Source organism: Somniosus microcephalus, chromosome 8 (assembly GCF_052327205.1).
Source record: "Somniosus microcephalus isolate GS21.2 chromosome 8, FLI_Smic_1.0, whole genome shotgun sequence".
Taxonomy (NCBI): domain Eukaryota; kingdom Metazoa; phylum Chordata; class Chondrichthyes; order Squaliformes; family Somniosidae; genus Somniosus; species Somniosus microcephalus.
This window is the reverse complement of record NC_140994.1, coordinates 272,978,427-272,994,772: the sequence shown is the minus strand read 5'-3', so window position 1 is coordinate 272,994,772 and position 16,346 is coordinate 272,978,427. Positions and strand designations below refer to the sequence as shown.

At 53.4% G+C, this 16,346-nt stretch overlaps 1 protein-coding gene across 1 annotated transcript in view; it reads right to left on the bottom strand.

The window, feature by feature from the left end:
* larp1 (La ribonucleoprotein 1, translational regulator) overlaps positions 1–16,346 on the bottom strand; it is a 143,116-nt gene that overhangs the window by 30,698 nt on the left and 96,072 nt on the right. Inside the window, exons 12-16 of the mRNA XM_085996204.1 lie at positions 9,619–9,742; positions 5,151–5,362; positions 3,073–3,179; positions 1,979–2,136; positions 931–1,075 (exon numbers count right to left, since the gene is read on the bottom strand). Of these exons, the coding sequence (XP_085852330.1) occupies positions 931–1,075; positions 1,979–2,136; positions 3,073–3,179; positions 5,151–5,362; positions 9,619–9,742 (746 nt within the window). The remainder of the gene's footprint in view (positions 1–930; positions 1,076–1,978; positions 2,137–3,072; positions 3,180–5,150; positions 5,363–9,618; positions 9,743–16,346) is intronic.

The window sequence follows — 16,346 nt, the reverse complement described above, 5'->3', positions numbered from 1 at the left end:
GCGCACTGGGAGACGACAACACGAGGCGCACTGGGAGACGACAACACGAGGCGCACTGGGAGACGACAACACGAGGCGCACTGGGAGACGACAACACGAGGCGCACTGGGAGACGACAACACGAGGCGCACTGGGAGACGACAACACGAGGCGCACTGGGAGACGACAACACGAGGCGCACTGGGAGACGACAACACGAGGCGCACTGGGAGACGACACCACCACGAGGCTCACTGGGAGACGACAACACGAGGCTCACTGGGGGACGACAACGCGAGGCGCACTGGGAGACAACAACACGAGGCGCACTGGGAGACAACACGAGGCGCACTGGGAGACAACAACACGAGGCTCACTGGGAGACAACAACAACACGAGGCGCACTGGGGGACAACAACAACACGAGGCGCACTGGGAGACAACAACAACACGAGGCGCACTGGGAGACAACACGAGGCGCACTGGGAGACAACAACACGAGGCTCACTGGGAGACAACAACAACACGAGGCGCACTGGGAGACAACAACAACACGAGGCGCACTGGGAGACAACAACAACACGAGGCGCACTGGGAGACGACGACCGTTTCACCCACACACACAACCTAAGGCATCTACAAACACTGGATCCTGCTTCATGCTGTGCTTCTCTCTGGGCTCTTCGCACCTCGATTCAAGCGGCCGAATCCGGACAAAGTCCCACAGTTTCCGAGTCACAGGTGATTGGCTACCACTTCTGATTGAGACTCGGTGCAACACATCACTGACATAGCTAGAAGGCTTAGAGGGGCAGTGTTCCACCATCTCTCCCTTCTTCTTAGCAGCCAGCTGATGTCTTGCTCATTTTTGGAGACTGAATAAATGAACAAGACAGAAAGGCTGGATTGAGCCCAAGGAAGTGGTCCTGTTGTTGAGGTGAATATAGTTACCTATAGCCTTCTTCTCCATCCTCAACAGACAACTGTCTGAACTCTTCGTACATCTTCTTGTTGAAATGATCTCTTAGGAAGAATGACCAGAATCGGAAGAGCGTGTTCATTTCCTGAGACTGTCCTATTCCCAACCTCTTTCGCTCTGTAAGTAGGACAACATTGAGTCAGATACAGCAGAGTAATCACACAGGAACAGACACCTAGAAATTAATTAGTTAGTAACCACATCTGGAGGGTCATACAACATCCAAAACCATGGGAAGCTCAAAGGATTCACAATCACACCCCAAACTTGGCTAATTGTCTTGGGTTCACTGCCACCTCATTATTGTACCAAATTGTGAGTTTAACTTAAAACATACACTTTGTGTTGGGGTTCTTGCGATATTTGAGATTGAAAGGATTGCCACGAAGTCGACATTACAGGTCAGAGGGGATCCAGTGAACCGCCTCTTCCTGCACAGCAACATCTGCTGACCAACTCTCTGCGAGAGTCACAACACACACCTGGAAGATCACAAAGCCTGAAATCTCAAAGTGCTCAGAAAATGGAAACTAGATCAAAACCCAAAGTTGCCGCAATGTATCTGTTTATTTCGAGATTCTGTCTTGCAAATTCACTGGGGCCTCCTCCCCGATTAACTCCTGGAGCATCTAACTCTTCCTGAGGCAGGGCTGGCCTCATCAAGTTAGCACTGTGTGAGCCTAACCAGTGACTCTGGACAGGCTAATCGACTGTAGCAGCATCACAATCGAGCCCGCTCCTCGTCTTCATCAGACGTCCACACAAAGATCATGGAACATCTATCAGGAGGAGCTGTGACCAACTGCCCGCCCCCTTGACCCAGGCGCAGGAACACTGTCGCGCTCCTATCGGCGTCCCACTCGGGTCAGTTTAGCCAGAGAGGACCAGAGCTCAAACCCGGGGCCTTGGGGTCTGGGCAGCTGAGGGTCATGTCGTGAGCCCTTGGGGAACTAGAAATGTCGCTGTGAAGGTTGTCGGCCGGTTGAAGCATGGCTTGATGCCAGAACACCCGTCACCTACCGTTCAGACATCTCCTGCGGAACTTGTGATACACGTGCTGCGTAAATCCGTTCTCCTTCAGCAGCTCGTGCGAGGGATGCTGGAACTTGGGAAGAGACTGTGGCGTGCAACCGTAGCTTCCAGCGATCGGGATTCCCTCTGACGGACTAGCATTGGAACTGCCACAAAACACAAAATTCACTGTTCAACAGCTGGTACTAATGGTCAACACAATCACTTACTCGACAAGTTTTTATTTCCACAATTGTGCACAAATGCTGAACTATCCATTGACACGTTCCCCTGCACCGCAGCCACTAACCTCCTTCCACTCACAGCTGCACCAGTTGCTCATCACCTTCAAGCAACATGGGTTATCTCAATTCAAATTGTTTTCAAACATTCAGAACTGCAGTTAGATTTAGCCTGCTCTGCCCTACGCACTCTCGATAAAGTAACCGCCTTTTCACAGATTGCAAAAGCGATTCCACTTTGAGCAACATTACCCCGAGACCCCCCTCACTGTAACATTACCCCGAGACCTCCCTCACTGTAACATTACCCCGAGACCCCCTCACTGTAACATTACCCCGAGATCCCCCTCACTGTAACATTACCCCCGAGACCCTCCTCACTGTAACATTACCCCGAGACCCCCCTCACTGTAACATTACCCCGAGACCCCCCTGTGGTGATTATTTCCTATGTTTAATAAGAAGTATTGTGAATGGGGTGGTTGTTCTGTGTTAGTAAGAAGTATTGTAATTGGTTGTTTGTTTCTACCTTGAGATATATGCTGTAAACTCATTGGTAGTGGATGTCAGGTGATTTGTGGTGGCCATCTTAAATTCAGTTCTCTCCAGTCATGGTTGGAGACTGGTGTTGAAAGATGTGCTACTGGATTTTTAAAGTTAATAAAGCCTAGATTAGAAAGGCAAATCTATTCTTTATTTCACCCCCTCACTGTAACATTACCCCGAGAGCCCCCCTCATTACCCCGAGACCCCCCTCACTAACATTATTCCAAGATTCCTTTTTACTTCAAACCTGGTTAAAATGAATGTTGAACAATTGTTTAGAAGGGGGTTTTTCTCTCAATGTGTGCAGCGTCTAACCTGAAGGACGACGTCCTGGGCCTGTGCTCTCTCGAATCCATCACCCAGCCCACGTGACTCTCCAGTGGAGGGTTTGAGCTGTGCCTCGTCTTCCGCTTCCGAGGAGTCTGCAATAAATGACAATAACTATGAATGTTGAGTCAATGTATCTGCACTTTACAGACGTACGGTACTGTCAGACCCTGTTACATTCACGGGGTTTCATTGCTGCCTGGAGAATTGATCAAGTTTTAGAACTGGCAAGGATAGAATGTTATTATCTACCATGCCAGGGTGCAGGAGATAAGGTGACAAGCAACTGGTCTTCGAGAACTCACACAGCCCATCAACTGAGTGCATCTTTTGTGAATCCCACCCCTTCGCTCCACCACTGGCAGCCGTGCATTCAGCAGTCTAAGACCCAAGCTCTGAAATTCCGTATCTAATCCTCTCCAACTCCCTCTTCCCCTTTAAGACCTTCCTTAAAACCTACTTCTGTGACCCAGCTCTTTCTAACCCCCCCACGTTATTTCTGTCTTTGGCTTGGCAGCAATTAGTGTCAGCTGTGGCTCAGTGGGTAGCAACATTCCCGATAAGTGCGCGGCCGCACACCCCTCTGCTGGTCCCGCGCAGCCCGGGACCAGCTTTTTCAAAGCAAAGTTTTGCGCATTTGTCAATGGGCTGCGCAGCCCCTTAAAGCGACCACACCGCCAAAAAAAGTAAGAGGGAACACTGGTGGGTAGCACTCACTCCTCTGAGTCAGAAGGTTGTGGGTTCAAGTCCAACTCCAGAAACTTGAGCACAAAAATCTAGGATGACACTCCAGTGCAGTGCTGAGGGAGCGCCGCACTGTCGGAGGGGCAGTACTGAGGGAGCGCCGCACTGTCGGAGGGGCAGTACTGAGGGAGCGCCGCACTGTCGGAGGGGCAGTACTGAGGGAGCGCCGCACTGTCGGAGGGGCAGTACTGAGGGAGCGCCGCACTGTCGGCGGGGCAGTACTGAGGGAGCGCTGCACTGTCGGAGGGGCAGTACTGAGGGAGTGCCGCACTGTCGGAGGGGCAGTACTGAGGGAGCGCCGCACTGTCGGAAGGGCAGTACTGAGGGAGTGCCGCACTGTCGGAGGGGCAGTACTGAGGGAGCGCCGCACTGTCGGAGGGGCAGTACTGAGGGAGCGCTGCACTGTCGGAGGGGCAGTACTGAGGGAGTGCCGCACTGTCGGAGGGGCAGTACTGAGGGAGCGCCGCACTGTCGGAGGGGCAGTACTGAGGGAGCGCTGCACTGTCGGAGGGGCAGTACTGAGGGAGCGCCGCACTGTCGGAGGGGCAGTACTGAGGGAGCGCCGCACTGTCGGAAGGGCAGTACTGAGGGAGCGCCGCACTGTCGGAGGGGCAGTACTGAGGGAGTGCCGCACTGTCGGAGGGGCAGTACTGAGGGAGCGCTGCACTGTCGGAGGTGTCGTCTTTCGGATGAGACATTAAACCAAGTCTGCTCTCTCAGGTGGATGTAAAAGATCCCACGGCACTATTGGAAGAAGAGTAGGGGAGTTCTCCCTGATGTCCTGGCTAATATTTATCCTTCAACCAACATCACTAAAAAACAGATGATCTGGTCATTAACTCATTGCTGTTTGTGGGATCTTGCTTTGCTGCCGTGTTTCCTACATTGCAACAGTGACTACACTTCAAAAGTACTTCATTGGCTGTAAAGCGCTTTGGGACATCCGGAGGTGGTGAACGGCGCTACATACTGCAAGTTCCTTCCTTCTCGCTTTGATTATGCCTCTGTAGTGCCCCTTGGGATGTTTTTGTGTAAAGACGCTATATAAATGCATGTTGTTGCTGTTTCAGAGTCTTCACCCCAGGTAACATCCTGGAAGACTGTCGCCCAGTCACACCCTTTATAAGATGGGCAGGCCAAAACCCATCACAATCCTCCACCAGTGCTCCGAGACTGCAGCAGTAGTTCCTTGCTTTTATATTCTGTAACTATTGTGATGAAGCACTAAACCCCATTAGCCCGTTTGCTGCTATAAGCTTGTTTTAATAACGAGAGAGATACAGCGTTACCTCCCGAGGTGCTGCTCCTTGCCACAGTCTTACCTTTGCATCCAATGGCCGGCCTTCTTTCACAACAGGGTAAAATCTGGGTGTTTGACTTGGATCCTTTAACCTGGGTGTGCGAGGGGTGCGAGGGGTCCGTACACCCCGGTAGTTTGGTGATTCTGGTACCGTTGTTGGCAAAGATCGTGCCACGCAAGACACTGGTGGTTCAGCTGCACCGAATAGCTTATTGGCCAATGCATCTGTAGGTACTGGAAACAGAGAGACGATTCCGGTTATAATATACACCTGGGTCACAGACCAATGGTTTATCTTAAATTTACAATATACAGTTTACAGTATATAACTGAATATCCTTCTCTTTACACCCTCCTCCAATAACTGAAGATTCCTTTTGAAACAAGGAGACCCAGAGGCTTTCTGCCAGATGTCCAATATGAGGGGCTTTGATGGTCAATAAGGAGAAACTGTTTCCAGTGGCAGGAGGGTCGGTAACCAGAGGACACAGATTTCAGGTGATTGGCAAAAGAACCAGAGGGGAGATGACAATTTTTTCTACGCAGCGAGTTGTTGTGATCTGGAATGCGCTGCCTGAAAGGGCGGTGGAAGCAGATTCAATAGGAACTTTCAAAAGGGAATTGGAGAAATACTTGAAAAAGCAAAAGTTGCAGGGCTCTGGGGGAAGAGCCTCGCCTCTCCTCGCCTCCCAGCTCCTCCCTTTGCCGTGCATCAAACATCACTGAGACCAACAGAGGCAGAAGATTGGTCTTCGAGAACTTCTATTAACAAGCAGCCCGACAAGCTCCAGCGGCACGTTGATTGCAGGCCAGGCAGGGGCGTTGGGGTCCCTTCCCTGCAGGACCTCAGTGAACGATAGAATCATTCAATGATACAGTGCAGGAGGTCAATCAGCCCATCGTAGAAAGAGCTAGCCATTTAGTCCCGCTCCCTGCCGGTTCCCCACGGCCACTTGGAGTTTTAAATGAGAATTTGGCTGTTTGGTGTTTTCTCACCACTGGCCTGTTTGTTGCTGACCCCAGGGCCTTTGCCCTGTGCAGTGCAAGGGTCGGACGGGGGGCTTTGCCCCGTGCAGTGAGGGGGTCGGACGGGGGGCTTTGCCCCGTGCAGTGCAAGGGTCGGACGGGGGGCTTTGCCCCGTGCAGTGTGAGGGTCGGACGGGGGGCTTTGCCCCGTGCAGTGAGGGGGTCGGACGGGGGTCTTTGCCCCGTGCAGTGAGAGTGTTGGACGGGGGCCTTTGCCCCGTGCAGTGAGTGTGTCGGACGGGGGCCTTTGCCCCGTGCAGTGAGAGGGTCGGACGGGGGCCTTTGCCCCGTGCAGTGAGAGGGTCGGACGGGGGCCTTTGCCCCGTGCAGTGAGGGGGTCGGACGGGGGTCTTTGCCCCGTGCAGTGAGGGGGTCGGACGGGGGTCTTTGCCCCGTGCAGTGAGAGTGTTGGACGGGGGCCTTTGCCCCGTGCAGTGAGTGTGTCGGACGGGGCGCTTTGCCCCGTGCAGTGAGAGGGTCGGACGGGGGCCTTTGCCCCGTGCAGTGAGAGGGTCGGACGGGGGCCTTTGCCCCGTGCAGTGAGGGGGTCGGACGGGGGTCTTTGCCCCGTGCAGTGAGGGGGTCGGACGGGGGTCTTTGCCCCGTGCAGTGCGAGGGTCGAACGGGGCGCTTTGCCCCGTGCAGTGCGGGGTCGAACGGGGCGCTTTGCCCCATGCAGTGAGGGGGTCGGACGGGGGCTTTGCCCCGTGCAGTGTGAGGGTCGGACGGGGGCCTTTGCCCCGTGCAGTGAGGGGGTCGGACGGGGGTCTTTGCCCCGTGCAGTGCGAGGGTCGAACGGGGCGCTTTGCCCCGTGCAGTGCGGGGTCGAACGGGGCGCTTTGCCCCGTGCAGTGAGAGTGTCGGACGGGGACCTTTGCCCCATGCAGTGAGTGGGTCGGACGGGGGGCCTTTGCCCCATGCAGTGAGTGGGTCGGACGGGGGGCCTTTGCCCCGTGCAGTGTGAGGGTCGGACGGGGGGCCTTTGCCCCATGCAGTGAGTGGGTCGGACGGGGGGCCTTTGCCCCGTGCAGTGTGAGGGTCGGACGGGGGCCTTTGCCCCGTGCAGTGAGGGGGTCGGACGGGGGGCCTTTGCCCCGTGCAGTGTGAGGGTCGGACGGGGGGCCTTTGCCCCGTGCAGTGAGGGGGTCGGACGGGGGCCTTTGCCCCGTGCAGTGAGAGTGTCGGACGGGGGCCTTTGCCCCGTGCAGTGAGGGGGTCGGACGGGGGTCTTTGCCCCGTGCAGTGAGAGTGTCGGACGGGGGCCTTTGCCCCATGCAGTGAGTGGGTCGGACGGGGGGGCTTTGCCCCGTGCAGTGAGGGGGATGGACGGGGGGTCCTGCCCTGTGGACAGGGGTCTTTGCCCCATGCAGTGAGGGTCGGACGGGGGTCTTTGCCCCGTGCAGTGCGAGGGTCGAACGGGGCGCTTTGCCCCGTGCAGTGCGGGGTCGAACGGGGCGCTTTGCCCCGTGCAGTGCGGGGTCGGACGGGGCGCTTTGCCCCGTGCAGTGAGAGTGTCGGACGGGGACCTTTGCCCCATGCAGTGAGAGTGTCGGACGGGGACCTTTGCCCCATGCAGTGAGTGGGTCGGACGGGGGGGCTTTGCCCCGTGCAGTGAGGGGGATGGACGGGGGGTCCTGCCCTGTGGACAGGGGTCTTTGCCCCATGCAGTGAGGGTCGGACGGGGGGCTTTGCCCCGTGCAGTGAGGGGGTCGGACGGGGGTCTTTGCCCCGTGCAGTGAGGGGGTCGGACGGGGGTCTTTGCCCCGTGCAGTGTGAGGGTCGGACGGGGGCCTTTGCCCCGTGCAGTGAGGGGGTCGGATGGGGGCCTTTGCCCCATGCAGTGAGGGTCGGACGGGGGGCTTTGCCCCGTGCAGTGCGGGGGTCGGACGGGGGTCTTTGCCCCGTGCAGTGTGAGGGTCGGACGGGGGCCTTTGCCCCGTGCAGTGAGGGGGTCGGATGGGGGCCTTTGCCCCGTGCAGTGAGTGTGTCGGACGGGGGGTTTTGCCCTGTGGAGTGAGGGGGTCAGACGGGGGTCTTTGCCCCGTGCAGTGAGGGGGTCGGACGGGGACCTTTGCCCCATGCAGTGAGTGGGTCGGACGGGGGGGCTTTGCCCCGTGCAGTGAGGGGGATGGACGGGGGGTCCTGCCCTGTGGACAGGGGTCTTTGCCCCGTGCAGTGAGGGTCGGACGGGGGGCTTTGCCCCGTGCAGTGAGGGGGTCGGACGGGGGTCTTTGCCCCGTGCAGTGTGAGGGTCGGACGGGGGCCTTTGCCCCGTGCAGTGAGGGGGTCGGATGGGGGCCTTTGCCCCGTGCAGTGAGTGTGTCGGACGGGGGCCTTTGCCCCGTGCAGTGAGTGTGTCGGACGGGGGGTTTTGCCCTGTGGAGTGAGGGGGTCGGACGGGGGTCTTTGCCCCGTGCAGTGAGGGGGTCGGACGGGGGTCTTTGCCCCGTGCAGTGAGTGGGTCGGACGGGGGGCTTGGCCCCGTGCAGTGAGTGGGTCGGACGGGGGGCTTGGCCCCGTGCAGTGAGGGGGATGGACGGGGGATCCTGCCCTGTGGACAGGGGTCTTTGCTCCATGCAGTGTGAGGGTCGGACGGGGGGCTTTGCCCCGTGCAGTGAGGGGGTCGGACAGGGGCCTTTGCCCCGTGCAGTGAGGGGGTCGGATGGGGGCCTTTGCCCCGTGCAGTGAGGGGGTCGGACGGGGGGCTTTGCCCCGTGCAGTGAGGGGGTCGGACAGGGGGGCTTTGCCCCATGCAGTGAGAGTGTCGGACGGGGGCCTTTGCCCCGTGCAGTGAGGGGGTCGGACGGGGGTCTTTGCCCCGTGCAGTGTGTGGGTCGGATGGGGGTTTTTGCCCCGTGCAGTGAGGGGGTCGGACGGGGGTCTTTGCCCCGTGCAGTGAGGGGGTCGGACTGGGGTCTTTGCCCCGTGCGGTGAGGGGGTCGGACGGCGGGCTTTGCCCCGTGCGGTGCGAGGGCCGGACGGGGGGCTTTGCCCCGTGCAGTGTGAGGGACGGACGGCGATCTTTGCCCCGTGCAGTGCGAGGGCCGGACGGCGGTCTTTGCCCCGTGCAGTGAGGGGGTCGGACGGGGGTCTTTGCCCCGTGCAGTGAGGGGGTCGGACGGGGGTCTTTGCCCCGTGCAGTGTGTGGGTCGGATGGGGGTTTTTGCCCCGTGCAGTGAGGGGGTCGGACGGGGGTCTTTGCCCCGTGCAGTGCGAGGGTCGGACGGCGATCTTTGCCCCGTGCAGTGCGAGGGCCGGACGGCGGTCTTTGCCCCGTGCAGCGAGGGTCGGACGGCGATCTTTGACCCGTGCAGTGCGAGGGTCGGACGGGGGTCTTTGCCCCGTGCAGTGCGAGGGTCGGACGGGGGGCTTTGTCCCGTGCAGTGCGAGGGTCGGACGGGGGGCTTTGTCCCGTGCAGTGCGAGGGTCGGATGGGGGGCTGCATGTTGAAGTGATCTCCTTACCTTGCTGCGGCCTCGGCGGCCCAGGGGGAACTTCTTGGTTTGGGTCGACAGGTGGTTCTGGGGTCAGGGTGTCAAACTCCTCTCTGCTGATCATATTCAGCTTCTTGAAATTTTCCACTTCTTGCTGCAATGTAAATCATAGAATCACAGAAAGGTTACAGCACAGGAGGCGGCCATTTGGCCCGTCGAGCCCGTGTGGCTCTCTGCAAGAGCACTTCAGCTCGGCCCACTCCCCCGCCCTTTCCCTGTAGCCCTGCAAAATGTTGTTCCTTCAGATACTTGTCCAATTCCCTTTTGAAAGCCACAATTGAGTCTGCCTCCACCAGCCTTTCAGGCAGTGCATTCCAGATCCTAACCACTCGCTGAGTAAAAAGGGTGTTCCTCGTGTCGCCTTTGGTTCTTCTGCCAATCACCTGAAATCTGTGTCCTCTGGATCTCGACCCTTCCGCCAATGGGATCAGTTACTCTCTATCTACGCTGTCTAGACCCCCTCATGATTTTGAACACCTCGATCAAATCTCCTCTCAACCTTCTCTGCTCTGAGGAGAACAACCCCAGCTTTTCCAGTCTATCCACGTAACTGAAGTCCCTCATCCCTGGAAACATTCTTGTAACTCTTTTCTGCACCCTCTCTAAGGCCTTCACATCCTTCCTAAAGTGCGGTGCCCAGAATTGGACACAATACTCCAGTTGAGGCCGAACCAGTGTTTTATAAAGGTTCATCATAACTTCCTCACTTTGGTACTCTATACCTCTATTTATGAAGCCCAGGATCCCGTATGCTTTTTTTTTTATATTACTGTTTTCTCAATCTGCCCTGCCACCTTCAACGATTTGTGCACATATACCCCCAGGTCTCTCTGTTCATGCGCCCCCTTTAGTTTGTATTGCCTTTCCTCGTTCTTCCTACCAAAATGTATCACTTCACACTTTCATGCATTAAATTTCATCTGCCACTTGTCTGCCCATTCCACCAGCCAATGTTCTCTTGAAGTCCATCACTATCTTCCTCACTGTTCACGATGTTTCCAAGTTTTGTGTCCTCTGCAAATTTTGAAAGACAAGGAAGCAGTGCAGGAAAGTGATTGGGGTAAGGATAACCAGACTGTGTCAGGAAAGGACAGAGCGTACAAACAAAGGAGTGCACTAACAAATAGGGTCCGGGTAAGGAAAAAATAGTAATAAGACAAATAGGGCCATAGTACAAAAAATGTTAAGATGTCTAAAAATGTTAAAAAGACAAATCTAAAGGCACTGTATCTCAATGCATGAAGCATTCGTAATAAGGTAGACGAATTAACAGCACAAATAGATGTAAACGGTTACGATATAATTGCAATTACGGAGACATGGCTGGGACCAACAAGCCCAGGGAACCCTGGATGTCAACGGATATACAAGAATGGATTAGGAAAAAAAGGGAGGCTTTTGGCAGATACAAAGGACTAAAAACAGTGGAAGCCCTAGAGGAGTAGAGAAAGTGCAGGGGGGTACTTAAAAAAGAAATTAGGAGACCGAAGAGGGGGCATGAAAAAACACTGGCGGGCAAAATAAAGGAAAATCCCAAGTTGTTTTATAAGTATATTAATGGCAAGAGGATAACCAGGGAAAGAATAGGGCCCATTAGGGACCAAAGTGGCAATCTGTGTGCAGAGCCGGAAGATGTAGGTGAGGTTTTAAATGAATATTTTGCATCTGTGTTCACTATGGAGAAGGACGATGTAGGCACAGAAATCAGGCAGGGGGATTGTGATATACTTGAACAAATTAGTATTGAGAGGGAAGAGGTACTAGCGGTTTTAGCAGGCTTAAAAGTGGATAAATCCCCAGGCCCAGACGAGGTGTATCCCAGGTTGCTGTGAGGCAAGGGAGGAGATTGCAGGGGCTCTGACACAAATTTTCAGAACCTCTCTGGCCACAGGGGAGGTGCCAGAGGACTGGAGAACAGCTAATGTAGTACCATTATTCAAGTAGAGTAGTAGGGATAAACCAGGGAATTACAGGCCAGTGAGCCTAACACCAGTGGTAGGGAAATTATAAGAAAAAATTCTGAGGGCCAGAATTAGTCTCCACTTGGAGAGGCAAGGATTAATCAAGGACTCAGCATGGCTTTGTCAGGGGGAAATTATGTCTAAACAATTTGATTGAATTTTTTAGAGGGGGTGACTAGGTGTGTGGATGAGGGTAGTGCAGTTGATGTAGTCTGCATGGGCTTCAGTAAGGCTTTTGACAAAGTCCCACATGGAAGACTGCTCAAGAAGGTAAGAGCCCATGGGATCCAGGGCAATTTGGCACATTGGATCCAAAATTGGCTTAGTGGCAGGAGGCAGAGGGTGATGGTCGAAGGTTGTTTGTGTGACTGGAAGCCTGTGTCCAGTGGTGTACCGCAGGGATCGGTGCTGGGTCCTTTGCTGTTTGTAGTGTACATTAATGATTTAGATATGAATGTAGGAGGTATGATCAGTAAGTTCACAGATGACACGAAAATTGGTGGAGTGGTAAATAGCGAGGAGGGAAGCCTCAGGCTACAGGACGATATAGATGGGTTGGTCAGATGGGCAGAACAGTGGCAAATGGAATTTAACCCTGAAAATTGTGAGATGCAGCATTTTGGGAGGACTAACAAGGCAAGGGAATACACAATGAATGGTAGGACCCTAGGAAGGACAGAGGATCAGAGGGACCTTGGTGTGCAGTAGGACAGGTAGATAAGGTGGTTAAAAAGGCACATGGGATACTTGCCTTCATTAGCCGAGGCACAGAATATAAGAGCAGGGTGGTTATGATGGAGCTGTACAAAACACTAGTTAGGCCACAGCTGGAATACTGTGTGCAGTTCTGGTTGCCACACTATAGGAAGGATGTGATTGCATTGGAGAGGGTGCAGAGGAGATTCACCAGGATGTTACCTGGGCTGGAGCACTTCAGCTATGAAGAGAGACTGGACAGGCTGGGGCTGTTTTCCTTAGAGCAGAGAAGGCTGAGGGGGGACCTAATTGAGGTGTACAAAATTATGAGGGGCATAGATAGGGTAGATAGAAAGGAACTTTTCCCCTTAGTAGAGGGGTCAATAACCAGGGGGCATAGTTTCAAGGTAAGGGGCAGGAGGTTTAGAGGGGATTCAAGGAAAAACTTTTTCACCCAAAGGGTGGCTGGAATCTGGAACTCACTGCCTGAAAGGGTGGTAGAGGCAGGAACCCTCAACATTCAAGAAGCATTTAGATGAGCACTTGAAACGCCATAGCATACAAGGCTACGGACCAAGTGCTGGAAAATGGGATTAGAATAAACAGGGCGACGAGGGAGGGGAGGGAGCGAGAGAGAGACACACGGGGGGGGGGGGGAGAGAGAGAGACGGGGGGAGAGAGAGAGACGGGGGGAGAGAGAGAGACGGGGGGAGAGAGAGAGACGGGGGGGGAGAGAGAGAGAGACGGGGAAGAGAGAGAGAGAGAGACGGGGGAGAGAGAGAGAGAGAGAGAGAGACGGGGGAGAGAGAGAGAGAGACGGGGGAGAGAGAGAGAGAGAGAGACGGGGAGAGAGAGAGAGAGACGGGGAGAGAGAGAGAGAGACGGGGAGAGAGAGAGAGAGAGACCGGGGAGAGAGAGAGAGAGACGGGGAGAGAGAGAGAGAGACGGGGAGAGAGAGAGAGAGACGGGGGGGAGAGAGAGAGAGAGACGGGGGAGAGAGAGAGAGAGACGGGGGAAGAGAGAAAGAGAGACGGGGGAGAGAGAGAGACGGGAGAGAGAGAGAGAGAGACGGTTTGATTCAGACTGCCATAACATGAGGAAAAAACTCAGAAAAATATCAAACCAAAAACACAGACAACCAGAAAACGAGGAATTACGCCGTACTTATTTGTCAGGCACAAACACAATACTAAAACACACTCAGAACCAAGAAAGAACAGTATATTAAGAATACACTCCGCTCCATTGAGGAATCTATTGATTCTAATTGTTTCTGTGACAACTGGAATACATTACACAAAAAGCAACACGACGAATTGCCCATTCAAAACGGAGACACATGGGAAAACCATTTTGAAAAATTATACCAGAAAAACACACTAAGCCCAGAGCAAGATCAAATATATAAAAAACTGGAAAAGCTCGAACTGGCCATAAAAGATAACCAAAACCCGTAGACTCCCTAATAACTGAAAAAGAGCTATTTGAAAAACACAAGGACCTGCGACCAAGGAAAGCTTGCAGTGCAGATGGCATCCTAAACGAGATGATTAAACACACGGACGATAAAATGAAATTGGCTATCCTAAAACTCTTCAACTTGGTTCCGAGTGTCGGTTACTTCCCTGATATCTGGAACAAAGGACTCATAACGCCCATATACAAAAGTGGAGACAAAGTTGGCCCAAATAACTATCGAGGCATCTGTGTGAACAGTAACCTGGGGAAGGTATTCTGCAGTATCATAAACCAAAGACTTATAAACTTCCTTGAGGAGCACAATGTCTTGAGTAAAAGCCAAATTGGATTCTTACCAAATTATAGAACATCGGATCATATCTTCACCCTACAGACCCTAATTGACAAACATGTTCACCAAAACAAAAGCAAAATCTTTGCCTGCTTTATAGATTTCCAGAAGGCTTTCGATTCTATTTGGCACGACGGTCTATTCTTGAAACTTATTGAAAGTGGTGTAGGGGGAAAACATATGATGTAATTAAATCAATGTATACAAACAATAAATGTGCAGTTAAAATTGGAGACAAACAAACAAAATACTTCTCACAGGGGCGTGGCGTGGCGCAGGGCTCGCCCATCTCACCGACACTCTTTAATATTTACATAAATGAATTGGCAAAACTACTTGAACAATCTACAGCACCTGGCCTCGCCCTGTATGACTCCAAGGTTAAATTCCTCCTCTATGCAGATGACCTGGTTCTGCTTTCACCAACGGAGGAGGGTCTACAGCAGAACCTGGATCTGCTAGAGTCATTCTTTCAGACCTGGGCCCTGGCAATAAATCCCCAAAAAACCAAAGTTCTTGTGTTCCAGCAAAGATCCAGACATCAGGGAACCAGAATAAATTTCACACTAGGAACAACTAAAATTGAACAAACTACACATACTTATGCTTAAAAATCAGTTCTACGGGAAATTTTCATCTGGCTGTGAATGAACTGAAAGGGAAAGCAAAAAGGGCTTTCTATGCCATTAAAAAGTCAATCCAAATAGAAATCCCAAATGGCATTTGGCTCAAAATCTTTAAATCAGTAATTGAACCAATTGCACTCTATGGCAGTGAGGTGTGGGGTCCGCTAACACAACAAGAATTTGCAAAATGGGACAAACACCCAATTGAGATCCTACATGCAGAATTCTGTAAAAGTATCCTCTGGACTCAAAGGAAAACCGCAAACAATGCATGCAGGGCAGAACTAGGCCAATATCCACTACTAATTAATATCCAAAAAAGAGCCACCAAATTTTGGAAACACCTAAAAATGAGCAACCCCCACTGCTATCATTACGAAGCCCTGAAATGCCAAGAGAGGATCATAAAGAGTCCCCTCAGTCAACTAGTCCTGGGACTCAGTGAAGTAACTGCTAACACTACTAATAATAACCAGCTCCAGGACAGTGACATCGTAGCACAGAGAATTCGACCCAACACAATTGTCACAAAACAAAAGGAAAAATATCTGACCTATTGGACAGAAACAACAAAAACCCAAAATAAACTCGATTGCTACTTGGCCCTAAACAAACAATACCCCATGGCTGAATACCTGACCACGGTAAAAGATAGCAAATTGAGAAAAACCTTGACTATGTAGACTTAAGTGAGCATAGCCTGGCCATCGAAAAAGGCAGACACAGGCAGACCTGGCTGCCAAGAGAGGACAGGATATGCTCTCACTGCAGTCAGGGAGTGGTGGAGACAGAGATGCACTTCCTCACAGCTTGTGGAAACTATCAGGGCATAAGGGGGAATTTCTACCCAAAATTCATAAAAATATGCCCTGAATTCAAAAATTTGAATGACGACCAAAAACTCCCATACCTATTAGGGGAACAGAGAAATTGCATAACTTTAGCGGCAAACTATGTTACAGCTTGCCATAAGCAGAGGGACAACCATTAAACCTAAGAAAAGATTATATGTATATTATGAGAGTGTGTTGAGATACCGCGGCAAACGTGGGAGTCGAGACCAGAGTTGGTGAAACACAACTGCTTTAATCTACATCATGGCAAAGAGCTAGAAAAGCCCACGCAACCACTTAAATACTCCCCAGACAGGAAGTCCTCCCGGCAGCCTGTCCCTGTGGGAAACAAGTTGCCGGAGGAAAGGGCCCCCGGCTGGGGGCGGCTGCTGCCGGCAGTGCGCCTGCGTAAACTGTCCAGAATCCCCCCAGAATCCGCTTAGGAGGAGTGGATGAGTCGTGACGGTGGTCTAATGGTTCTGCCGGAGCGGCTCTGAGTGGTTGCCGGTCTAGTTGGTGGGGCCGGGCGGTTCGCCGCCGGCTGTGCTGGCTTGCTGGCGGGACGGCCTCTAGTTGGAGGTCGGGCCACGGGGACCTGTTCCCCTGGTTCTGTGTGTGCTGGTTTGAGCCGGTCGATGGAGACTGTTTCGACCCTGTCGCCGAGTCGCAGCTTGAAGACCTTGTCCCCGGTTTGTAGTACCTCGTGCGGTCCGTCGTACGGGGGTCGCAGGGGTCCGCGGTGCGCGTCGTGTCGCACGAAGACGAAGCGTGC